At 37.4% G+C, this 21,971-nt stretch overlaps 1 protein-coding gene across 1 annotated transcript in view; it reads left to right on the forward strand.

Moving 5' to 3' along the window:
- The window catches only part of APOB (apolipoprotein B), a 37,222-nt gene extending 20,713 nt beyond the window's left edge, over nucleotides 1-16,509 (forward strand). Inside the window, exons 24-29 of the mRNA XM_065632073.1 lie at nucleotides 79-224; nucleotides 2,589-2,965; nucleotides 3,906-11,486; nucleotides 12,281-12,395; nucleotides 13,217-13,400; nucleotides 14,519-16,509. Coding sequence (XP_065488145.1) covers nucleotides 79-224; nucleotides 2,589-2,965; nucleotides 3,906-11,486; nucleotides 12,281-12,395; nucleotides 13,217-13,400; nucleotides 14,519-16,345 — 10,230 coding nt within the window. The 3' untranslated portion in view covers nucleotides 16,346-16,509. The remainder of the gene's footprint in view (nucleotides 1-78; nucleotides 225-2,588; nucleotides 2,966-3,905; nucleotides 11,487-12,280; nucleotides 12,396-13,216; nucleotides 13,401-14,518) is intronic.
- Nucleotides 16,510-21,971: the final 5,462 nt, after the last annotated feature.

A 21,971-nucleotide genomic window follows, 5' to 3' on the forward strand; every position in this document is an offset into this window, starting at 1 on the left:
AGTTACAATGGCTTTCAGATAACTTAGTGGGAAGTGCTAAAACTTGTTTACTTTGAAAAACTTGTCTCCTCATTTCAGGCAACCAACACCTGGCTGCAAAAGGCATCAAAAGATGTTCCTTATGCCCAGATTCTGCAAGACAAACTAAGTGGACTGCAGGAACTGAACATTCAGAAAATTAACCTGCCTGTTATCACCATTCCTGAAGAACTTTTCCTGAAAAGGTAAGGAGAGAAATGAGGATAGTCACACAGGAAACTGAAAATAGATATTTGTTCATATTGTTGTGTTATTTTAGTGTACTTTGTTTTAGAAAACAACTGGAGTTGCTGTAAACATTAGCATAAAATTGGAATCATAACAAAGAATCTTAAGACCAGAGAGATTAAACTATGTGGACGAAATTATGCATGTCTTTAATACAGATTTGAATTTATAGCGTTCACACCTGCAGTATATGAATACATCCTAAAGTATTGTGTTATATAGTAATGAAAACCAAACAAAAATACAGCATTCAACAATCCTTACTCTAAGCCACAGAAATCATGAAGCCAGGCTTCCCATAAATTTGTGTCCTGCATCCCTACAGACCCTTTGTCTTTGTCCATAACCCTAATATTTCTACATTTTCCCTGTGCAGTCCTATTGGACAGTTCTTCCCATTCCCCAACACATACTGGTTGGTCTCCACAAATATATTAATAGCACCCTGACTTCTTCCCAGGGTCTGACTTCATCTTCCACTTGCTCAGAGGCAACACATGCCGTGGTCGTACACATATGGACTCGATGCTTGCACTAGTTTGGGCCCATCTCCTCTACTTATAGAGAGTTTCACAGAACTTTAATGAATGCAATTACCCTTGAGCCTTTTACCTGTCTGTCACATTTGATAGAAATCATCCAATATGTTAAAAAATTCTGGAAAGTAGGGTTTGACTAACAAAAGGAGAGACTGGAATGCAGATGAAGAGTATATTTCTTCTGTTTCTTGGAAGTTAGACTGTATGTCAGCCCCAGAGTGGATCTAGACTTCAAAATGCTCATGCATCTGCCAGGATTTGCTCTTATTACAGTTCCTAACACATATTGCTCTTACCATTTAGTGTTCATATCACATTGCTGCTCTGCTTGTGTGTAAGAATTCAAGGAACAGTGTTGCTTGGTAGTATCTTCAGAACTCACTCACAGCCACCACTGTGATAAATAGAAACATGTCTGTATAGTTTTCCCATGAGCTAGGGAAATATTGATGGTTGAAATGAACGTAAAGGACAACAGAAGCTAGCATAAGATTGGATTACAAAAAAAGATGGAGAACAGTCTTGCATTTTGTGTCTCTTAGTGCTGTTTTTCCATATGCTATCTTTCACTGTGGTAATACGAAACTGTATGTTAATGACACACATCTCTATTACTTTCCTTGTGTTCCTAAGCTAAGTATAAGCAAGGAAAAAATGTTTTTTTCTCCTATATTCTTATCAGCAGTGCACATTATAATAATAGGAATTTTTACTGCTCTGTGATGTTGCTTTTTTAATCATTTGATGTAAAGGAAAAAAATTCAAAAATGTTTCCTTAATTTTCATTTTAAGATGTAGATCTAATTGTAAAAAAAGAAGATTTTGTAATATAAAAGACTAGTTAGGCAAACAAGAAAGCATCTTTGCCAGCTTATTGTTCATGAACAAATTAAGGCTGAGTTTCCTCCTGTTTTGCCTTTTTGTAATTACACTTTTTCCCCATAAGCTTTTCAGCTGATGATCCATTTTTTCCAGTCCTAGCTCCTGGTCAAATGGTTAGATTTTAATTTCTTTTTATTCAGAATAAAATAAATGCTGAATATTTGGATGAAGCTTTGGAAATGCTTATCATCAGAAAGATAAATTAATTATAATTTAGGTTCTTACAACTTCTAATGCTAAAAAGACTTTTCATGCGTTTCTATAAGAATACATCACTTTTTTTTAGGAAGAATATAATTGCCTTTTTGTGGTACTCAGCATGCCACATTGCACAAGTGTGGCAGTGGTTTTGGAGGATTTTTTTCTTGTATGTCAGCTATTTTCATTCAAATTCCTTTATTGTGATGATCATTTTCATGCCAATACATCTTTTCATTAATGTTCATAAAGCAGATTTGTATTCTCAGAGTAGAAAAACAAATGCAAAATTCCTAACAGTTGTGTATTTAGCCCTTGAATGGCACTCTCCACCTGTGAGCTAAAGTTAGTTAAGCTCTGAACAAAGAATCAGGAACCTTTGAATTCTAATACAAGGTCTTACAGAAAGAATGAGTTTCTGGACTACTTGACCTGTGAGTCTCCCCGATTAGGAAATAAGGGGAAAAAACATTGATAGCATTCACGGATCTCAAAAGTGCTTTCAGTAAATTCTGATAGAGGAGTACTTAAAAAATGCTGATAATAATAGATGATCATCACATTTCTTTCTAAACCTAAAGTCAGGACATTGATATAAGCATGTAAGCAAGATCGGTATCATGGGAATTGTAGGATTCATGGAAATTTCTGTATATGCTTCATGGACTTCCAGTTTCTAATAGAGCCACTTTTATTTTCTAGTGAAGGCCGGATCAGATACAGCTTGAATAAAAACAGTTTTCTAATTAATATCCCGTTGCCATTTGGTGGAAGATCATCCCATGACATAAGGGTGCCACAGACTGTTAAAACACCTCCTCTGGTAATGGAGTCAATGGGAATAAGTGTGCCGTCTCAGGAATACAGAATCCCGACATTTACTGTTCCAGAATTCTACCCTGTTCGTGTACCTTTACTTGGCGCATTAGAGCTCTCTGCAAATGTGTACAGCAACTATTACAACTGGACAGCAGCGTACACTTTGGCTAACAGCACCACAGAGAAAGCACCCAGCGTAAGAACTACATATGCCACGAAAGCTGACTCAGTTTTTGAGCTACTTTCCTACAGCGTGAAAGGTAAAAATGTGTGCTAATACTGCAATTTCAGCAAAACTATTTTAATGACATTATTTTCCATGTATCAGGTCCAGCACATTGATTTTCCTGTTGTTTATTTAAAGAAAGGTGCTATATACATTCAAATCACTTTTGCTTTGTTTTTAAAGATAGTATGTGAATCTGCTTATTCAGGCACTAAAGGTAAAGTCAGAGTAATTCAATAAAGACTTTTAAAGCCCACATTTTCTTAGAGTTTCCCTAGTGGATAAAAAGTCCTTCAAAACTAAAGGCATGATTCTATAAACACCTGTGTATCTGACAAATCAAGTGTTTTCAAAGTCAAATGTGCAGGTGAATCTGTAGGTATGACCACGGTTTATTAATCTTTCTGGCTATATTTATATATATAATTTTTTTTTGTCATTTATATATGTCCATATACTGCTACAACTACACAGCAATTATTCTGGAGTCAGACTGGATAGGCCTTAAAACTGGTATTTTTAAGTTAGTTCCTCTCAAATTGCAGTTTGAGTTCTAAAATTGCAAAAGGACAAACTAACTTCAGTCCCTTCTAATCTCCCAACCATAAATGAAGCATAATAAAGAAAACATTAAAAAGGGGGAATGTTAGATATGGATTATTCTTGAGAGTCCACCTTCTCAATTTAAGTTTAAATAATTAAATAACTTCATGTCATTTCACATAAGTATATTTAGTAGAGTACTGTAGAGATTTAATTTAGTTACAGTTCAAAACTTTAGCCCTAAATATCAAAATAATAGCTATATTTATAGAAATATTTAAGATTTACCAAAACACTTTGGCCTTTAAAGCAAAATGGTATAATAACAGTAATTACAATTCAAGCAGTAACGTCAAAGCTTAGTGGCATCAGACTTAAGACAAAAAGGTATAAACTACACCATTATCTTTTGTCTCCTTTTTCTATTTCAGGTTCTGGAGAAGCATCATATAGTAGAAATGGATTCACCTGTGCATATGAAAATCACCTGAAGCACAGACTCTTAACATCAGTTTTTAAGCTGGCCAGGACAAAGAGTAATGAACCTAGTTCAGTTGCAAACTACACCTTATCACTTATGGCATCCAGTACTCTGGGTCCTCAGCTTTCACTTTCCGGTGATATTGTTTCTGAAAAGACAAATAACATGAATATCAATAATGTCAAGATGGAAGGACAGCTCGAAGTGGCTTCTGTCTTTGCAAGAAGCATTTACACTCTGTCAAGCTCGTACAATGAAAACAGACGGATTTTAGAAGGAAGATCAAATCTGAAGTTGGATTCTTCTTACCTCCAGGCTACCAATCAGATATCTGGCAGATACAGTGAGGATTTATTTTCCATTACTTCAGTTTCTGATGTACAAAGTGGACTATTAAAGAACACAGCTTCACTGAAGTATGAGAACAGCCAGCTGAAAATGACATCTGAAACAAATGGGAGGTATCGACATATTGCAGGTGTCAATAAGCTTGAATTAATTTTGTCAAAGAAGATGGCAGCACTTCGATCTGAGTACCAAGCCACTTACAAGCAAACCCAGTGTTATGCCTTGTTTGCAGGTTCTCTCAATTCCCAGGACCTTGTTTTCAACACTGATATCTCTCTGACTGATCAAAGGAATCGAGCTGCACATAAGTCATCACTCAATGTGAATCAGTATGGTCTCGCCAGCAGCGCAACCACAAATGTGCAGTTTAGTCCATTGACAATGCAGAGTGAAATGAATGCTAAACTTGATACTGCTGGAGGCTCCATGTCACTGTCCTCTTCTGGGCGCTATGGTAAAAACAATGCCAAATTCAATCTAGGTGGAAGAGTAAGCCTAGCAGAAATAACGCTGGGAAGTGAATATCAGAGTACAGTTCTGGGTATGGACAACAAACATGTTTTAAACTTCAGAGTTAATAGAGAAGGACTCAAGTTTTCCAATAATTTGCAAGGGTCATTCAAAGAGATTAAGTTGGAGTACACAAATGACTTGAATATTCCTGGCTTATCCTTAACATTTTCTTCAAAGTTGGACAACAGCTTCAGCTTTGACAAGTTCCATAAGCATGTTTTTGACCTACAACTGCAGCCTAGCTCACTTACAGCTAAACTGAGCAATAATATGAAATACACCAAAACAGAAGTTTCCAACAAAGCAGAACTGCATCTCGAGCCTCTGAAGCTGAACTTGGGTGGCAACGTCAGAGGAGCCTATGAAGCAGATGAAATAAGGCATACCTACACCATTACATCTGAATACCTAGTTGTAAACTTTAAAACAGATACAGTCGCAAATGTTCAAGGCACAGCAGTGAGTCACAGAGTCAATCTGAATGTGGCAGGACTTGCTTCCTCACTTACTATGAACACAAACTGCGATTCCAAATCTCTCCGTTTCACCAATACTCTGCGTTCGACTATGGCCCCCTTTGCTATCACTGCTGACATACATACCAACGGTAATGGAAAGCTGATCGCTATGGGTGAACACACCGGAGACCTCTACAGCAAATTCCTGTTTGAAGCAGAGCCTCTTGCTTTCACTTTCTCCCATGATTACAGAGGATCTAGTAGCCATAGTTTGACATCCAGAGGAAAATACACTACCCTGCTTGATAGCAAAGTTCATGTGCTTTTCACTCCATCGGAGCAGTCAAGTGCTTGGAAACTGAAAAGTCAGCTAAACAATAATGTATATTCTCAAGATCTCAGTGCTTATAATGATGCAGAAAAGACTGGTGTGGAACTTAGTGGAAAAGCTTTGGCAGATTTCTCTGTAATGGATACATCAGTAATGCTACCATTCACATCTGAACAAGTTAATTTAATAGATGCATTGGGCCTCAGAGGCAGTGTGTCAGAGCCTCAAGAATTCAGCATCTCTGGCTTTGTGAAATATGACAAAAATAAAGATATGCGTGTCATTTACCTACCATTCTTGGAACATTTGCCAGTTTACTTTGAACGAATCAGGGGCACCATTCTATCCACACTGCAGGCCGTACAAAGTTACCTGAAGAACATTAACATAGAACAACAAATGAGAAAATACAAGGCAACTTTGGATAAACTCCCACAACACATTAATGATTACATGGACAAATTAGATATGAAAGGCAGAGTTAGCAGCATGAAAAATAATTTGGTTGCTTTTACAAAGGACTACAGAATAACATCTGACGATCTCCAAATTATGCTGGAAAAAGCCATGGACAATCTTCAAGAAATACTGTCTCAGCTGCAGGTCTATCTGATACAAATAGAGCAATACATCAAAGATCATTATGAGCAATATGACATTAAAGCACTTCTTGCACAGTTGCTTGACCAAATAGTTGAAAAAATGACAGCTCTAGATAACAAATATAAAATAAGAATGACTATACTTGACACTATTCAAAAATTGCAATTTTTTTTTCGCCAGTATTATCCTAGCAAAATTGGAAGCAGCACTTTGGCTTGGATTAAAAATGTAGATGATGAGTACCGGATTACAGCTAGGATACAGGAAAACCTAGAGCAACTCAAGGTTCAGATTCAGAATATTGATATCAGACGCATTGCAGAAAATTTGAAACAGCAGATTAAAATGTTCGATGCTAAAGAAGTTTTAGAAAAATTGAAGCGTTCATTACCAATTGAAAAAATTACTGTAGTTCTTCAACAAATCAAAGACTTTATTCTAAATTTGATGGAGGAGTATGAAGTCTCTGAGAAGATGAGTGCTTTCCGAGGTCATATACACAAATTGATTGTAAAATATGAAATAGATAAGCAGATTTTTTTTTTAATGGACAGAATGACAGAACTGCTTAACCAGTACAGAATAAAAGAAACTGCCCAGAAACTGATCGTCTACCTGAAAAATATTGATGTGAAGTCCTGCTTTGATAAAGTTGTTGTTTTTATTGATGATGCTGTCAAGAAAGTGCAAACCTTTGATTATGAAATGATGATAAAGGAAGTAAACAAGTTCCTTGATATGGTTATAAAAAAGCTCAAGTCTTTTGACTATAACCAGTTTGTTGATGACACAAATAAAAAAATCCAAGAAGTGACTCAGAAAATAAATGAGGAACTTAGAAATCTAGAACTTCCACAGAAAGCAGAAGCACTGAAGCAGTATATGAGAGATTTTAAAGCTGTGATTTCAAAATACATGGAACAACTAAAGGACACCAAGCTTGCTGCAATAATTAACTGGTTCAAGGAGCTCATAAACTCAACAACATTTGCTAATCTCAAGGCCAAGGTAAATGAACATCTGGAAGACCTGCGAGAGAGGATTTCTGAATTGGATATTTCCCAGGAGTTCCAGTGGTGTCTTCAGAAGATAAGCCAATTCTACAATTCTGTTGTCATTTACATTTCTGACCAGTGGAATATAGCTTTTAAGAAAACCATTGCTTTGGCTGAACAGTATGATCTAAAAAACTGGGCTGAAAATTTAAACCAGTTTGTTGAAACAGGATTTACAGTCCCTGAAATCAGAACTGTTATAGTCACTATACCTGCCTTTGAAGTCAGTCTCCGAAGTCTTCGGGAAGCAACATTTCGAACACCAGACTTCATTGTTCCACTGACTGATCTGCATATTCCCTCCTATGAGGTAAATATTAAGAGACTAAAGGACATGAAAATCTCAATGAAATTTACTACCCCAGAATTTACAGTTCTAAATACCTTTAAAGTTCCTTCCTATACAATCGACTTGAATGAGATTAAACTCCAGATTGTGAGAACAATAGACAAACTCATGTCTGCTGAATTTCAGGTGCCAGCAATTGATTTGTATTTTAAAGATATGAAGATGGGAGATATGCCCTTTTCTGACATTTCTTTCCCAGAAATACAAATGCCTCAGTTTCAAATACCAGAATTATTGGTTCCAAAGCTCAGTCTAAATGACTTCCAGATTGCTGACCTGAAGATACCAGAGTTCCAGCTCCCACGTATCCCACATACTGTGACTGTCCCTACATTTGGCAAATTGTCTGGTGCTTTCAGAGTCGCCTCTCCATTCTTTACACTGTCTACACAAGCTGGTGTTCATAATACTACAACATCTGCAAACAGTCCAGAATTTGTGACCTCCATTTCAGCTCAAACAACATCCAAATTAGACTTCTTAGTTTTTAGTGTTATTGCAGATTCACGTCTCTTGGCCCCTGAAATGAAGCAGCTGAACCTTAAAAATTCCATGAAGGTCAACCACAGGTTCCTTAAAGTTGATCACACCAATGAAGTGATATTTTTAGGAACTTCAGTAGAAGGTGAAGCTGGAACTAGAGCAAACTTCTATACAAAGAAAAATTCAATAACACTACAGAATAATTTAATGGTCAAGCTGCAAAGAAAAATTTGGATGCAGAGTGGAACAGCATATTCCCACAGACTGAATATTCCACAAGCTGATTTCTCCAGCCAGGCTGATCTGGTCAACAACATGACAACAGAGGTAGAAGCAGGACACATATCATTTACCTCCACTGGTAAAGGAAACTGGAAATGGGTTTCTTCTAGTTTCTCTGATGAAGGCACTCATGATTCACATGCCACTTTCAGGGTCGAGGGCCCTATTATGACATTTTCTGCCAACAACAGAATAAATGATAAGTACCTGAAAGTCAACCAAGCTATGAGGTATGAATGTGGTTTCCTAAATTATGCAACACTTCAGCTTCAGTCTGAAATTGAGTCACAGCGTGTGGGACGTAGCGTTCTGAACGTGAAAGGTGCAGGACAGCTTGGAGGAATGAAAGTAGAATTAACAGGCTCTCACAATGCTCGACTCAATGGACGGATTACTGGAACTGTAAATAATGAGGTTTCATTCTTGGCACAGCCTTTTGAAATTCGTCTATTAACAAACAATGATGGAAATGTGAAAATCAGCTTCCCAATGAAACTGACTGGCAAAATAGACTTCCTGAATAACTATGGTTTTGCACTGAGTTCCTCTGTTCAGCAGGTCAGCTGGCAAACTACTGGTAGGTTCAATCAGTACAGATATTCCCATAATATGTCTGCTGGCAACAATGATGACAGAATTGAGGCTCATGTCGAAATGAATGGAGATGCCAACCTGGACTTCCTAAGTATTCCTGTAACCTTTCCTCAGCTTCAGATTCCTTACACTGGAATCAAAACTCCTCAGTTGAAAGATTATTCACTGTGGGAACATGTAGGCCTGAAGGATTTATTGAAGACAACAAGACAATCCTTTGATCTAAATTTGAATGTTCAGTATGACAAAAACAAAGACATGCACGTAATCCCACTTCCTTTAGCAACAGTGCATGAAGTACTTAATAAATACATCATTTTCTTCAACAAGCATTTTGAGAGAGGAAGAAACACTGCTTTAGATTTTCTCACAAAGTCATATAATGAAGCCAAAACAAAATTTGACAAGTACAAAATACAGACATCACTGAACAAACTACCACGGACCTTCAGGATCCCAGGATACACCATTCCAATTGTGAATATTGAGGTTTCTCCTTTTACTGCTGAGATGCCAGCCTTTGGTTACATGCTCCCAAAAGAAATAAGCACAAGAGGATTCACAGTCCCATTTATTGGCTTTTCAGTGCCGTCTTACACACTAGTCTTACCTTCTCTGGAGCTTCCAGTCCTTCATGTCCCACAGGATCTACGCACTCTAAAGCTTCCTAGATTCAGAATCAACAGCCCGTCAAACCACATCTTGATTCCTGCCATGGGAAACGTTACTTACGACTTCTCATTTAAATCCAGTGTGTTCACTTTGACTGCAAATGCCGGGCTGTTCAATCAGTCAGATATTGCTGGGCATCTCACTGTCTCGTCCTCTTCTGTCATTGATGCACTGCAATTTAAGCTGGATGGTTCAACAAGTTTGACAAGAAAAAGGGGGTTGAAGCTGGCCACAGCATTGTCCCTGAATAATAACAAATTTCTAGGAGGAAATCATGACAGCACTGTTAGTCTCACAAAGAAGAACCTGGAAGCTTCAGTAGCAACAAATATAGATATCAACACACCAGTTTTAAAATTGAATTTCAGCCAAGAACTTTCTGGAAATACTAAGTCTAAACCCACTCTTTCCTCAGGGCTAAAATTAATGTATGATTTTAATACTCCTAAATATAGCACCAGCGTTAAGGGAGGAATTGCTCACAAACTTGCTTTAGAGACCCTTACGTCTTACATATCAGTAGAAACTTCTACAAACGGAGATATTGATGGAGAATTTTTCACTGGAAATGCATTTTCTGGAAGTCTAGACCATGAGGCACACACCTATCTGAATGCTAATGGAGCACGATCATCTCTCAAACTTGAAGCCCAGTCCAAAGTGGATGGACTCTGGAACAATGAAATGAAAGAAATACTTGCAGTTGAAGCATCTACCCGTCGTGTTTACGCAGTCTGGGAGCACAATGGGAAGAATTATGCACGATATACACCTCTTTTCACAACAACGGGGGCTCAGAGATGCAAAGCAACCTTCGAGCTGGCTCCTTGGGCTATATCAGCAGATCTTCAAATTCAAGCCACTCAGCCAAATTCCTTCCTGGACATAGCCTCAGTTAATCAATTTGTCATAGTGAAAATCAGTGCTGCAAACCAGAAAGTTGACTGGAAGGGTGAAGGCCAAATTCAGTCATTATCCCTCAGTCATGATATGCAGTTATCAAATGAAAAATCAAAGGCAAAGTTTGATATTTCTGGATCTTTGGGAGGATACGTGGACTTCCTCAAAAACATAAAGTGTCCCATTTCTGAGAAGAGCTTATGGGACATCTTGAAGCTGGACGTCACAACCAGTGCTGACAGAAAACAGTACTTAAATGGTTCAGCATCCCTCGTGTACACAAAGAGTGATGATGGTTACTTTTTCCCCATACCTGTGAACAAACTGACCGACGGCTTCACTCTCAGTATTCCTGAGTTACATCTAAAGGCTCCAAGCCCTGTTCTCAGCACTCCAGAGTTCAGAGTTCCTTTCACCACTCTCCAGGTCCCAGCATACGCCATTGACTTGCGCAACATAAAAATTCCACAGACACTAAACACAATGCCATTTGATGTCAATTTACCCACACTGCCGAAGCTAAGATTCCCCAAAGTGGATGTAGGAGCCAATTATATCACATTAGAAGAATATAAAATACCATATTTTGAGGTGACAATACCTGAGTACCAAATAACTGTGTCTCAATTCACTGTTCCAAAGACTATTTCTCTTGGCAGTTTCCATGTAGATCTGGATGAAGTAGCCAATAAGATTGCAGATTTTGATCTGCCTACAGTTACACTTCCTGAACAGAAAATTGAGATCCCCCCTCTCAAAATGTCCTTGCCTGCTGGAATTTACATCCCATCATTTGGTGCCTTGAGTGGATCTTTCAAAGTTGCTTCACCTTTGTACAATGTCACATGGAAAACAGACTTAACAAACAAAAAGGACTCTTTTGAACAGTCCATTGACTCTACCTGCAGCTCAACATTGCAGTTCCTGGAATATGACTTGAGTGGTAAGACATTAAAATTTTATATGCCACAATACTATATACTGGGTTTTTTCAGATTTATTTCTTTCAGAACTATGCATATGAAGATGTTGCTCTCTATTTAGCATTGACATTTGATTATGTTTCTTTTATCATCAGCAGCATTGTTTCATAAATTATTCTCAGAGTGTCTGTCAGTTACCCTGAAGGCTACTGCCCAGGTATATGTATGACTAATGGCACAGTGTGAAAAAAATGTAAAAGATCTCTTTTCTTTGTGGCAGTTTCTTACTTTAAATTGTGAACAACATAACATTCCTCCACTTCTTACGATAATACATGTAAAGGAGAGAAGGCAGGGTGACTCTTCATCTGATTCAGTTCAGATAAAGAAATACCTACCTTTTTCCTTAGGAACTAAACATATTTGATTTCAAAAATTATTTAAACTCAGAAAACTCTGGACTCCCATACAGACTTGAGTTTTAGAATTTATAATAATAGTAAAAACGTACATCAGAATAAAATTCTGAACTCTCAGAAAGTTAGAATCCCCATTTATGATTTGCATGAATGCAAAATGTTATATCCATGTTGTTCTAAATATAGAGGAAAACTGAATTTTAAAACATTCCAGTTGAACAAATATTTTCATACCTTTTTATTTGAGGCATTATGAGCATTTAGTTTCTTGATGAATAATTTTACATACTACTGAAACACCCCACAACTGGCCATCTAACATACAACCGGACATTTATTTTGTATTGTTTGCTGATAAGCTCTGGAAATATATACATTTGAAATCTTTTTCACAGTTGTTTCAAACTACAAATATGAAGAAGGCATGTTTGTTATGAAATCAACTGGCAGCTTTTCACATCGTGACATGAGTGCAAACTACAAGGAAGATCTTACTCTTTCGGGAATTAGGTAAAGATTCATAATAGACAACGTTGCCAATAGTGTATTGTTGCCTTGATCTCTAATGCCGCAGATTGCTTTGCTGTAATTAAGAAGAACCTGTGTAGCTACCCTGTCATTGTTGGCTGTGACATTTTCTCTCTTGAGATAGCTACTCTCAGCATTTCTAGAATAGCTTTTCTCGGCAGCCCCATTTGAGAAAACTGCTGAGATATAAAACCAGTAATTTATAATCAGAGTGGTTCTAGATCTGACCATCAACATAGCTGTTTGGTTTTTTGTTGTTTTTTTCTTTTTTTCACTGAAATCCTTTGTCACCACAAGCCATTAAAGAGTAATTTTTATTCACGAATACCAGTACTAGGGATTATGGAGTTGGCCTTCTAAGTGCCAGGTTTATTCTGCAAGTGTTTTGTTGATATATCCAAGGGATAGAAGTCTGTGAAGATGAGTACAAATGCAGGTAAAAATTACTGCCTGTATTTGTGTCAGTGGAAAAAAATGCGGTCAGCTTGTAGAAGTCTGTAGAAAGCTGACAGTGGTACAGCTACAGGTTTTGCTTTGCTGTCCTAATTTAATGAAAATTCTCAGCAGAGCTCATTATAGTTTTATCTAAAACAGGAAAATTGGAGTGATGTAAAGTTTTGAATGTGTTAGGCTAAATTCTAAGAAATGTGCATAGTAAAAACCTACATTTTCTTTTCATGACAAAGGCATTTTTTACATATATGCACATATATAAAATCATAAGTGGTGTTGTATTTAGACATACTGCATCGGGCTTGTGCTTCGTGCATTCCTTCATGGATGCATATTCACTGTTATTGTAGACTCGTGGACAACACTGCATCACTAGACATCATCAGCCCAACATTTACAGACGTCCATGTGCGTTATCAAGAGACTGACAGGAGGTTATCTGGCTCAGTATCTTCACCCTCTGCTGGGACCTTGGGCTATCTTGTTGAGATGGACACTGACATTCTCACAGCAAAAGTTTACTACCGAACTCGGGTAAGCTTGATATTAGAAATAAAAAGCAAAAAGGTTGGGTGTGGTCAGAGGAAAAGTTTTTAGAAACTGTGTATGTTTATGTTAAGACATAAATTAAAGACCCTTTGCACAAACAAAAAGTATATTATCAGTAATTACAGGTTTTGTTTCCTGCACTGGCCTTTCCATTATTAAAAGTAGCAGCTGTGTGAAGAGGCTGGTTCAGCTCCTCCACACAATCAATTTTGCCCTCTCTGATGATCAAGGAAACACACCCCCTCAAAGTGAAGAAAGTGCAAATCCAGTTCTAGATAAGCGACCCATCAGGTTTAATGTACACCTATCAGGCTACTTATAATTACACCAGAAGTGTCCATTCTAGGAATCAGGCCACTAGAAGAGAACAGACCATCTATAGAGTGTCTTATTTTTTAATCCATTAGTCTGTCACAATACTTTATGTGAAGCAAAAACCTTATTATACTTGCTAACAAAAGGTGCCATTATTATTGGCATACTACAATAACTTCAAACTTAAAATCTTACCTTCCAAGATGATATACTAATTTAGGAATCACAAGCAACTCATAATTCACTATTTACTACCAAAAACTGGAAAATTTGTTTATATAAATAGATTCTTATGCAGGGATCTTTAATTAGTCTGAGCAACTCTTTAGATTGTCTCATTGATCTAAATGATTACAAAATGAAATATTCTAATATTTTCAAATTAAGAAAATGCTTTTTGAATTCACTTTAAATGATTTCAAGAATGACTAGAGGGCTTATTTTCTCAAGTACTTTGCATGCCTTATGAGATCATGATGCCTATGATATCATAGGCATTTAATACAAAGGAAGGAAAAATCTTATATACAGTCAAATTTTAAAAAAGACTAGACTAAGTTATGCTCTAGTCCTGCTGTTCAAAGAGGCTTGATAGAAAATAATTTGTTCCAAAATAACCTTTCAAGATGAAAACAAACATGCAGTATACAAAAAAATTGTAGTGTGTGTGTCCTAATATATGGTAAAATCAAAGAAGCAAAATTAGACTATTGAAATACATTCATAAATAATATCAGATTTGTTTTATATACAAGCTAACATTTTATTGCCCTATTTTATATTTTCAGTCTGCTCCTCAGAAGGACATTGACATATTAAAAAGTGAGATATCCTTCAAGAAACCTGACCTGATTCAAATGAAGTTCAACTGGAAACAGGACGCTGCCAAAGACTTGCTGCTGGGTCTAAAAGAAAAAGTACCTAAAATTACATATGCAGTCTACAGGTATGTTAATCGGTATCATAAGGAGCACATGGGACTGGAAATTAGTGCTGCCACCTTAAAGATGAAGAACATAATGCAGAATAATGCTGACAAAGCATACACATTTGCTGTAAAACAAATAGATCAAATAGATGCTCAGCTTCGCACAGCTGCCAATGAGGCCTCTGACAAATATCAGGAGATGAAGGTCAAAGCTAAACATCTATATCAAGAAGCAGCAGATCAAGCTGAACAGTTTGACTATGAAAGCATAAAAGCAAAGATTTTGGATGCTACAATTGACATAATAGAAGAGTACCATAAGAGAATAAAACACCTAATTGACTCAGCCATTGAATTCCTGAAAACCACAAAATTCCAGGTCCCTGGACTGTCTGAAAAATACACTGGTGAAGAAATATACCTTATGGCTACAGAGAAGGTAGCAAAGGATGCTGATTTATGCCTTTCAAAACTTCAGGAGTACTTTGATGCCCTGATTGCAGCTATTAATGAGATGGAAGTCAGAGTTCCTGCTTCTGAAACAATTCTTAGAGGTCATAATGTGCTTGCTCAAATTAAAGAAATGCTGAAACATTTGCAGGAAAAAGTCAGGCAGACATTTGCTACTCTCCAGGAAGCTGATATTGCAGAAAGGCTTAAGCAACTGAAACAAATAGTGCAACAAGTTTTTCAGAAGGTAGAAGAAACGGTAAGAAGCTTGCAATCCAAAAATTTGGGAGACATCAAAGTCCAACTGCAACAACTATACAAAGATTCAATGGCTTCAGACTATGCACAGAAACTGACATCCTTGGCAGAAGATATTAAAAAATACATTTCTCAGTTTAAAGATTTCAGCCAGAAGACATTCCAGGACCTTTCAGAAAAGCTGCGCCAGCTGCTCCTCTATGTAAAGGCGTTGCGGGAGGAATATTTTGATCCAACTACACTTGGATGGTCAGTGAAATACTATGAGGTGGAAGATAAGGTACTAGGATGGCTGAAGAATCTAATAGATACACTAGTGGATTGGCACAGCAAGTATGTTGGAGATGTTGCAGACTCGGTTACACGCCTGACAGACCAAGTAAGAGAATTGGTGGAAAACTACAGGCAGGAATATTATGACCTTATAACTGATATTGAAGGAAAGGGAAAACAGAAGATCATGGAGCTCTCTGCTGCTACTCAGGAAAAAATCCGATATTGGTCTGCAGCTGCTAAAAGGAAAATCAATGAACATAACAAGCAACTCAAAGAAAAACTCCAGGACATCTATGGGCAGCTTAGTCATTCCCAAGAAAAGCTAATCAGTGAGGCCAAAAGGTTAATTGATTTAACTATAGAAAATTACTCTGCATTCCTGCAATATATCTCAGAGCTTCTTCATTGGTTGGAGCGAATAACAGGTGAGAGCATAAAGCCATATATAGCTGTTCGTCAAGGAGAGCTTAGAATAGATGTGCCCAAGCCATTTGACTGGCAGTCCATTTACCAAATGCCCCAAAAAAGCAGAGAGGCACTCAGAAATAAAGTGGAACTTACACGCACACTGATTCAGCAAGGCATTGAGAAAGGCTCCAGGAAATGGGAAGAAATGCAAAGATTCATTGATGAACAACTTGCCGTTGAGCAACTGAGCCTTCAGCAGATTATGGAAAATATACAGCAGCGCATGAAGACCTGAATGGACATGCAGAAGAGGAGAAGTAACAAGTTTGTACCACAATGTATTTAAAAATAACAGCAATCAGTGTACTGGAGCTTCAGGTAGATACTGTTTGAATCTGAATTTGTAAATGAAAACTGAATAATCTACACTAGGTTATTTTAATAAGCTTAATAAGCCAATAAATGAGTTCTTTACTACATTTTTGTGTCATTCATTGCAGCTGCTTTTACTTGGACCATAGGGCTTGATCCAGCAATTGTCAAGGTCAATGCGAAGTCTTTGTTATGATTTCACTGTATGTTGGATCAAGCCAATAATGTGCAATACATATTGTAAGCAGTCACAAAAGCTATTAAATACACAGAATAAACAGGTTTTAACATAAAAAGGTCACATTCATAAGCCAGTTGAAGAACAGTTTGGAAACACATCTATTTCTCAGCATAGAAATACCTTCCCAGAAAAGACTGGGAGAAAAAGAAGATGAAAAGAGACTGTATAAAAAAATGAAGAAAAAAATTAATGAATTCTGGAAATAACATCAAAAAGTGAAAAACAACATAGGAATATAAACATATATAGAAAACTACAGATGATAATACCAATGTTCTGTTAAGAAAAATAAATTTATGCATGTATACTTTTTCAGAAAACTATGCCAAGAATTTTAGATGGGTTTTCTTTCTACTGGCTAATTTATGATTCAGAAATACAGGGTTTTCTTACCTGTTTGCCCATGATATTTCTGGTTTCACATGAAATTGTCTAACTTTTACTTACTGTGAGTTTACTTAACTGTCAAAGTTTCACTGGCATCACTGAATATGATGGGACTCAAGAAGTTTTCCCCTCAGTCCCCTAACGCTGAAACCTAGACTTCGTTAAATGAATTCTCAATTTAAAGATGAATTTAAATAATGTCAAAGAAGTCACTCACAAAATAAGACTACTTTTGAGCAGAAAACGTATGGACCTGTTACGGTTTATTCTCAGCTGTTGGAATACTATATAGACAGTCCTCAAGAAAGGCATGTTCGGGCTGAAATAATGTTGCCTCTTTGAGAATAAGCTCTTTAACAAACAACACTAGAAATTTTGCATAGATGTCTGTATTGAAACAATCAGTTCACTCTGTAATATGTTTGTTGCTTGTTCATTGATGGGAAAATAGAGAGTATGGTTTCATCTCATGGTCTGATTGATTGCCTACATGAAGCAATGGAGCATCCATTTACAAATACATATTACAGATACATATTTACAGCACAGAGCAGCACCACACAGAGGGAAGAGCCCAATGCCGGTGTTGAATTTTGCAGCAATAATACTCCCATCTCCACAGCTGGCCCACACTGATCTGGCAAGATCTCAGAGCAAGCTGGGCTATACAACTTTGATATCCCTATTTCCAGATAATATTATTACCTGACTAAGTTTGCCAGTAATGATTTTTCTCCGATGAGTTACATTAACCTCAAAATCAGAATCCGACAAGCACATTAGTATACATGCTCCTATCTAGCTCTCAGCAGAGTGGGCATCTCTTAGAAAGTAAGGTAAATCCATTTTCTCTTTAGCGATTTCAGCCATCACAAATACAGCAATAATTGTCAGATAAAGAGATGGAGTAGTCCCCTGTGAACAGTAAAACGAGGATTTTTCATTCTGAATAGAACTCATCTGCATAAGTCACCCTGCCCAGGGGAACCAGACGTATAAAAATCCCTGTTTACATGTCCTACTGAGTACCCCAGTAAATAGAGATGTCAGCTGCAGAGCCCTTTCACATTCATTCACAAGGAAACTGAAGCCCGTGGGTCATCTGATCTTTATTTGATGTCAGATTGCACAACACGTTTCCCTGAATTTCACAAATGTTTAAGCACAACCAGATTTCCAGACACTGTCTGATTCTTGCTTCCTTTCATCATGACAAATAGCCCTGTGAAACAAAGGACAATAGAAGAAATTATAAAAGTTATGGGAGAAAAGAGATTTAAAGTTTGCTTTTCTTTTGTTTTCCTCTCATGGCTATTTATTTCTGTCCATCACCCATAGTTCCTGGCAGGGTTATAAATTCTAAAAAAGGATTTACTTATAAGGAATGGGTTAACTGAATAAAAAATATGCCAAATAGCATAAATACTGGCTCTGTTTGGCAAGAGTGAAGCTTCCCAAGAGCAAACACAATAGTTTGCTCACTAATCTGTGGTTAGAGGTTAGAGGAGATTTCCAAGTCCACAGCAGCATTGCCGCCAATTGGATTAAAGCTCTCAATCCTGTAATCGATGTGACAGCCATCTTGCAGTCATCGCACAGTTGGTTTTGGGAGGGCCTGGAAGCAGAACGTTGCTCTCAAAAATGAGATCTTGCTGGAACTTTGCTCTTGTTAAATCCCCACACCAGAGAGGCCGTCTCAAGAGCCCGCTTGAAACTCTGGCAATGTTTTGACAAAGGAAGGAGTAGTGTATAACTGCATGTGTGCACAGGTACATCTCACAAGTACGTACAACCAAGTGTAACTTTAATTCCCATTAGTTTTCCTGTTATTTGCTTCCTGGTTTGGGGTGGTTGTTTTTTGTTTGTTTGTTCGTTTGTTTGTTTGTTTGTTTTCTTTCAGGTTCTAGCAAATTTTAGCCTTATTTTTCACGTAAGAAGTTACAGAAATGTAGACAAAACTACAATTATTCAAATTATGCTGCAATTTACTCAACTTATTAAATGATTACAATATAATAATTTGAAATATTATTAGTTCTATTTTGGCCTCTTTTTCAGTCTAGTTTATATAATAAGAAATTTTATATTCTATTTCATGAAATTGAATAGTGTGGAAGATAATAGGGAATCAGCGACTATCTAGGGCTCAGTGACACTGTTTCTTTCTTTTTTTTTTCTATAGTCTTCATCATCTGAATTCTCATAAATGCCAGAGGGGTTTTTCTTTATAATTTACAGCAAGTATCAGACATAGAGCAGAACTGGTTGTAAAAGTTTAATTAAGTGAAACATTTTAACAAGAAATTCAGAGAACAATATGCCCTGCTCTAACTAAGTGATTGTAGAAATAACATTGACAAGAAACGTGTGTGTTCCTAAATGAAAAACTTTTGCAGACGTAGGACAGCAAAAATGTTCCAGAATTTTAGATTATGCAACTAACTAGAGCTGATCTTTTATTGAGTGATTTGAAAATACATGTATAATTTTCTGTGAATAGGCAGATTCCACACACATGTCCACACCCACACATACTATATAGTGCATCATTCACCTCTGGTTCTAGATTATGCGATTGATACTTTTAGAGCAACTGTCATTATGGCCTACTGATACCTTACAAAGTTTTATTGAAACATTTACTTGTTTAGTAAGTGACACCAAATTTTATACTGCTCTTCTGCTGGCAGATTTATTGCTCAGGTGAGAAACCAGAATTTATTAAAGGCCATACAGACATACAGAATTGCTTGTATTCCATTTCTACACAGCCAAATCCTGGCCCAGATGAAATAGATGGCAAAATGTCTATTGGCCTCAGCAAGAGTAGGCTTTGGCCAGTTATATATATATATATAAAACTTGAGAAGCACTTTGGGATCCTGTAGGACAAAGGCTATATTATTATCTATAAAAATCTACACAAAAATATCTTTGAAAAACCATGCAGACAGGAAAATTAATCATTAACAAATTCAAGACAGGCCAGAATGAAGGTTGCCTGCACAACACTAGCCAGAGCCTCTTTATGTATTTTTTCTCAATTTTACCTAGTTTCACAGAGAATGTCTGCCAGGGCCAAGAATCCTGGGTTCTGGTTCCATGCCTTAAACATGGAAATATCCTTATACCTCTCATCACCCTTTCCCTCATTTAATTATCCATCCAAGGTACTGAGAGAAACTGGGACCTTGTAGAACAAAAACGTATGTTGGAGGTTTGCAAGACCCAACTGGTCGAAGCCTTGAGCAACCCAGTCTGAGTTGAAGGTTGTCCTTGCTTTGAGTGAGAGGTTGCACTAACAAGCTCTCAAGGTCCCTTCCAACCTGTGTTACTCCTTGATCCTCTGTGGCTAAACCAATATGGCTTTAGGTTACCTGACTTAATACCTTTGGTAAATGGCTTATGAGCAATTGGCTTCATCACCATTCTAATATGTTATCATACAAAGACATATGTTTTATGGCATCCCTGTGTGTAAATGCATTGTCATTCTGATTGGAACTATGAGGTACAGGCCCTAATACCAAACTCATGCAAACACCAATTTGAATAGTTTCTACACTAGGCTACCACTGTTCTGGCAGCATCAAACACCACACAAATACATATTAGTGTATTTCTTATATCCACCATTCAACAGTCCAGTTAAAGAACTGCTAGATGTTTTGAATGCTGTTGAACTGGTATGATGAAGGCACATTTCAATAGCAGGAAATTGAAATAGTGTGGTCAAGACAAATTATTACAGAACACATCCATCCATCTCTCATCTCCAGTTCAAGCAACTTGATAACCAGTCATGGCTGAAGTAAGGGGAAGTAGGTGTTAGGGCAAGCTCGCTAGGAGGCTTGAACTTCTGTCTTTAGATTGACAGTAAGATACCGCAACAGCTCTTCCACCATGTTTCTATTTCAGCTGTTTTCTCTCCAGGATGTAGCTTCTTCCCTAACCATACATAAAACACACAAAACCCCTAGGAAACTGCACATTTCCCAGGGTATTACCTGCCAGCTATCTGACATTATTCTTTGTCATAATACAGAATTTCCTTTGACCATCAATGCCTGTGATGCTCACTTGTATCAACGTGGACAATCTTCTGCAAAAATCTCCCTTAATTTCTCTTTAATATTTCTGGGTTCCAGGCCCACTAGAATTTGTGAGTCCAGGGTATTTCAAAAATGCTTCAACCTGTAGTGTTGGAAACCTTTCTTTCACCTATTCTTGCACAAGAAGCAACACCTCACTGTTTCTCTTACTAATGAGAATGTCTCTGCAGGGGCAACGGGCCAAGGCCTGCCCTTGCCTTTACCTTCCTTGAAGTATTTTTTCTCTGTGAACTTGCCATGAATTTGAATAGATAATATGTTCACAACCAGCCAGTCAGTCCTATAACACTGGGTATGTCCCTTCGTGAGTATAAGTTTGCAAAATCAAGTGGGAAGTATAGGTAACAATGTAGGACAAATTCTTCATGGCTAATTCCCCACAAGTGTATCTTGTACCCTTTATCTGGTCCATACTTACGTGCAAGCTTCCTAAATTCCCCGGAAGCATTCCAGCAGTCGAAATATTCTCAACTGGTTCTGCTTCTTTCCTCTTCCGTGTTATTGATGTCAATTTAGACAAAAGTACCTTTCTGCTTTACCAAACCATGGAGGCTTTCCCAGCACACAGGAACTGATCACAAAACCATGCTATGATTCTTACCATTTATAGCCAGACAGTGCGGCTTTGGTAGCTGTTAGGAGAATAAACAGCAACGTTAGATCTTCTCAGAATGGCTGAAGAATGGTCATCTGTTAGTCTGGGCATTGGCAGAGATCAAGCGCACTGAGCAGCAGTACAATCAACAGCTTACAGCGGTAAAAAGCTCACGTGAGATGCTTACCCCATGCTTCTGTTGTGAAGATTTTGC

Source organism: Caloenas nicobarica, chromosome 3, assembly GCF_036013445.1.
Source record: "Caloenas nicobarica isolate bCalNic1 chromosome 3, bCalNic1.hap1, whole genome shotgun sequence".
In the NCBI taxonomy this organism is placed as follows: domain Eukaryota; kingdom Metazoa; phylum Chordata; class Aves; order Columbiformes; family Columbidae; genus Caloenas; species Caloenas nicobarica.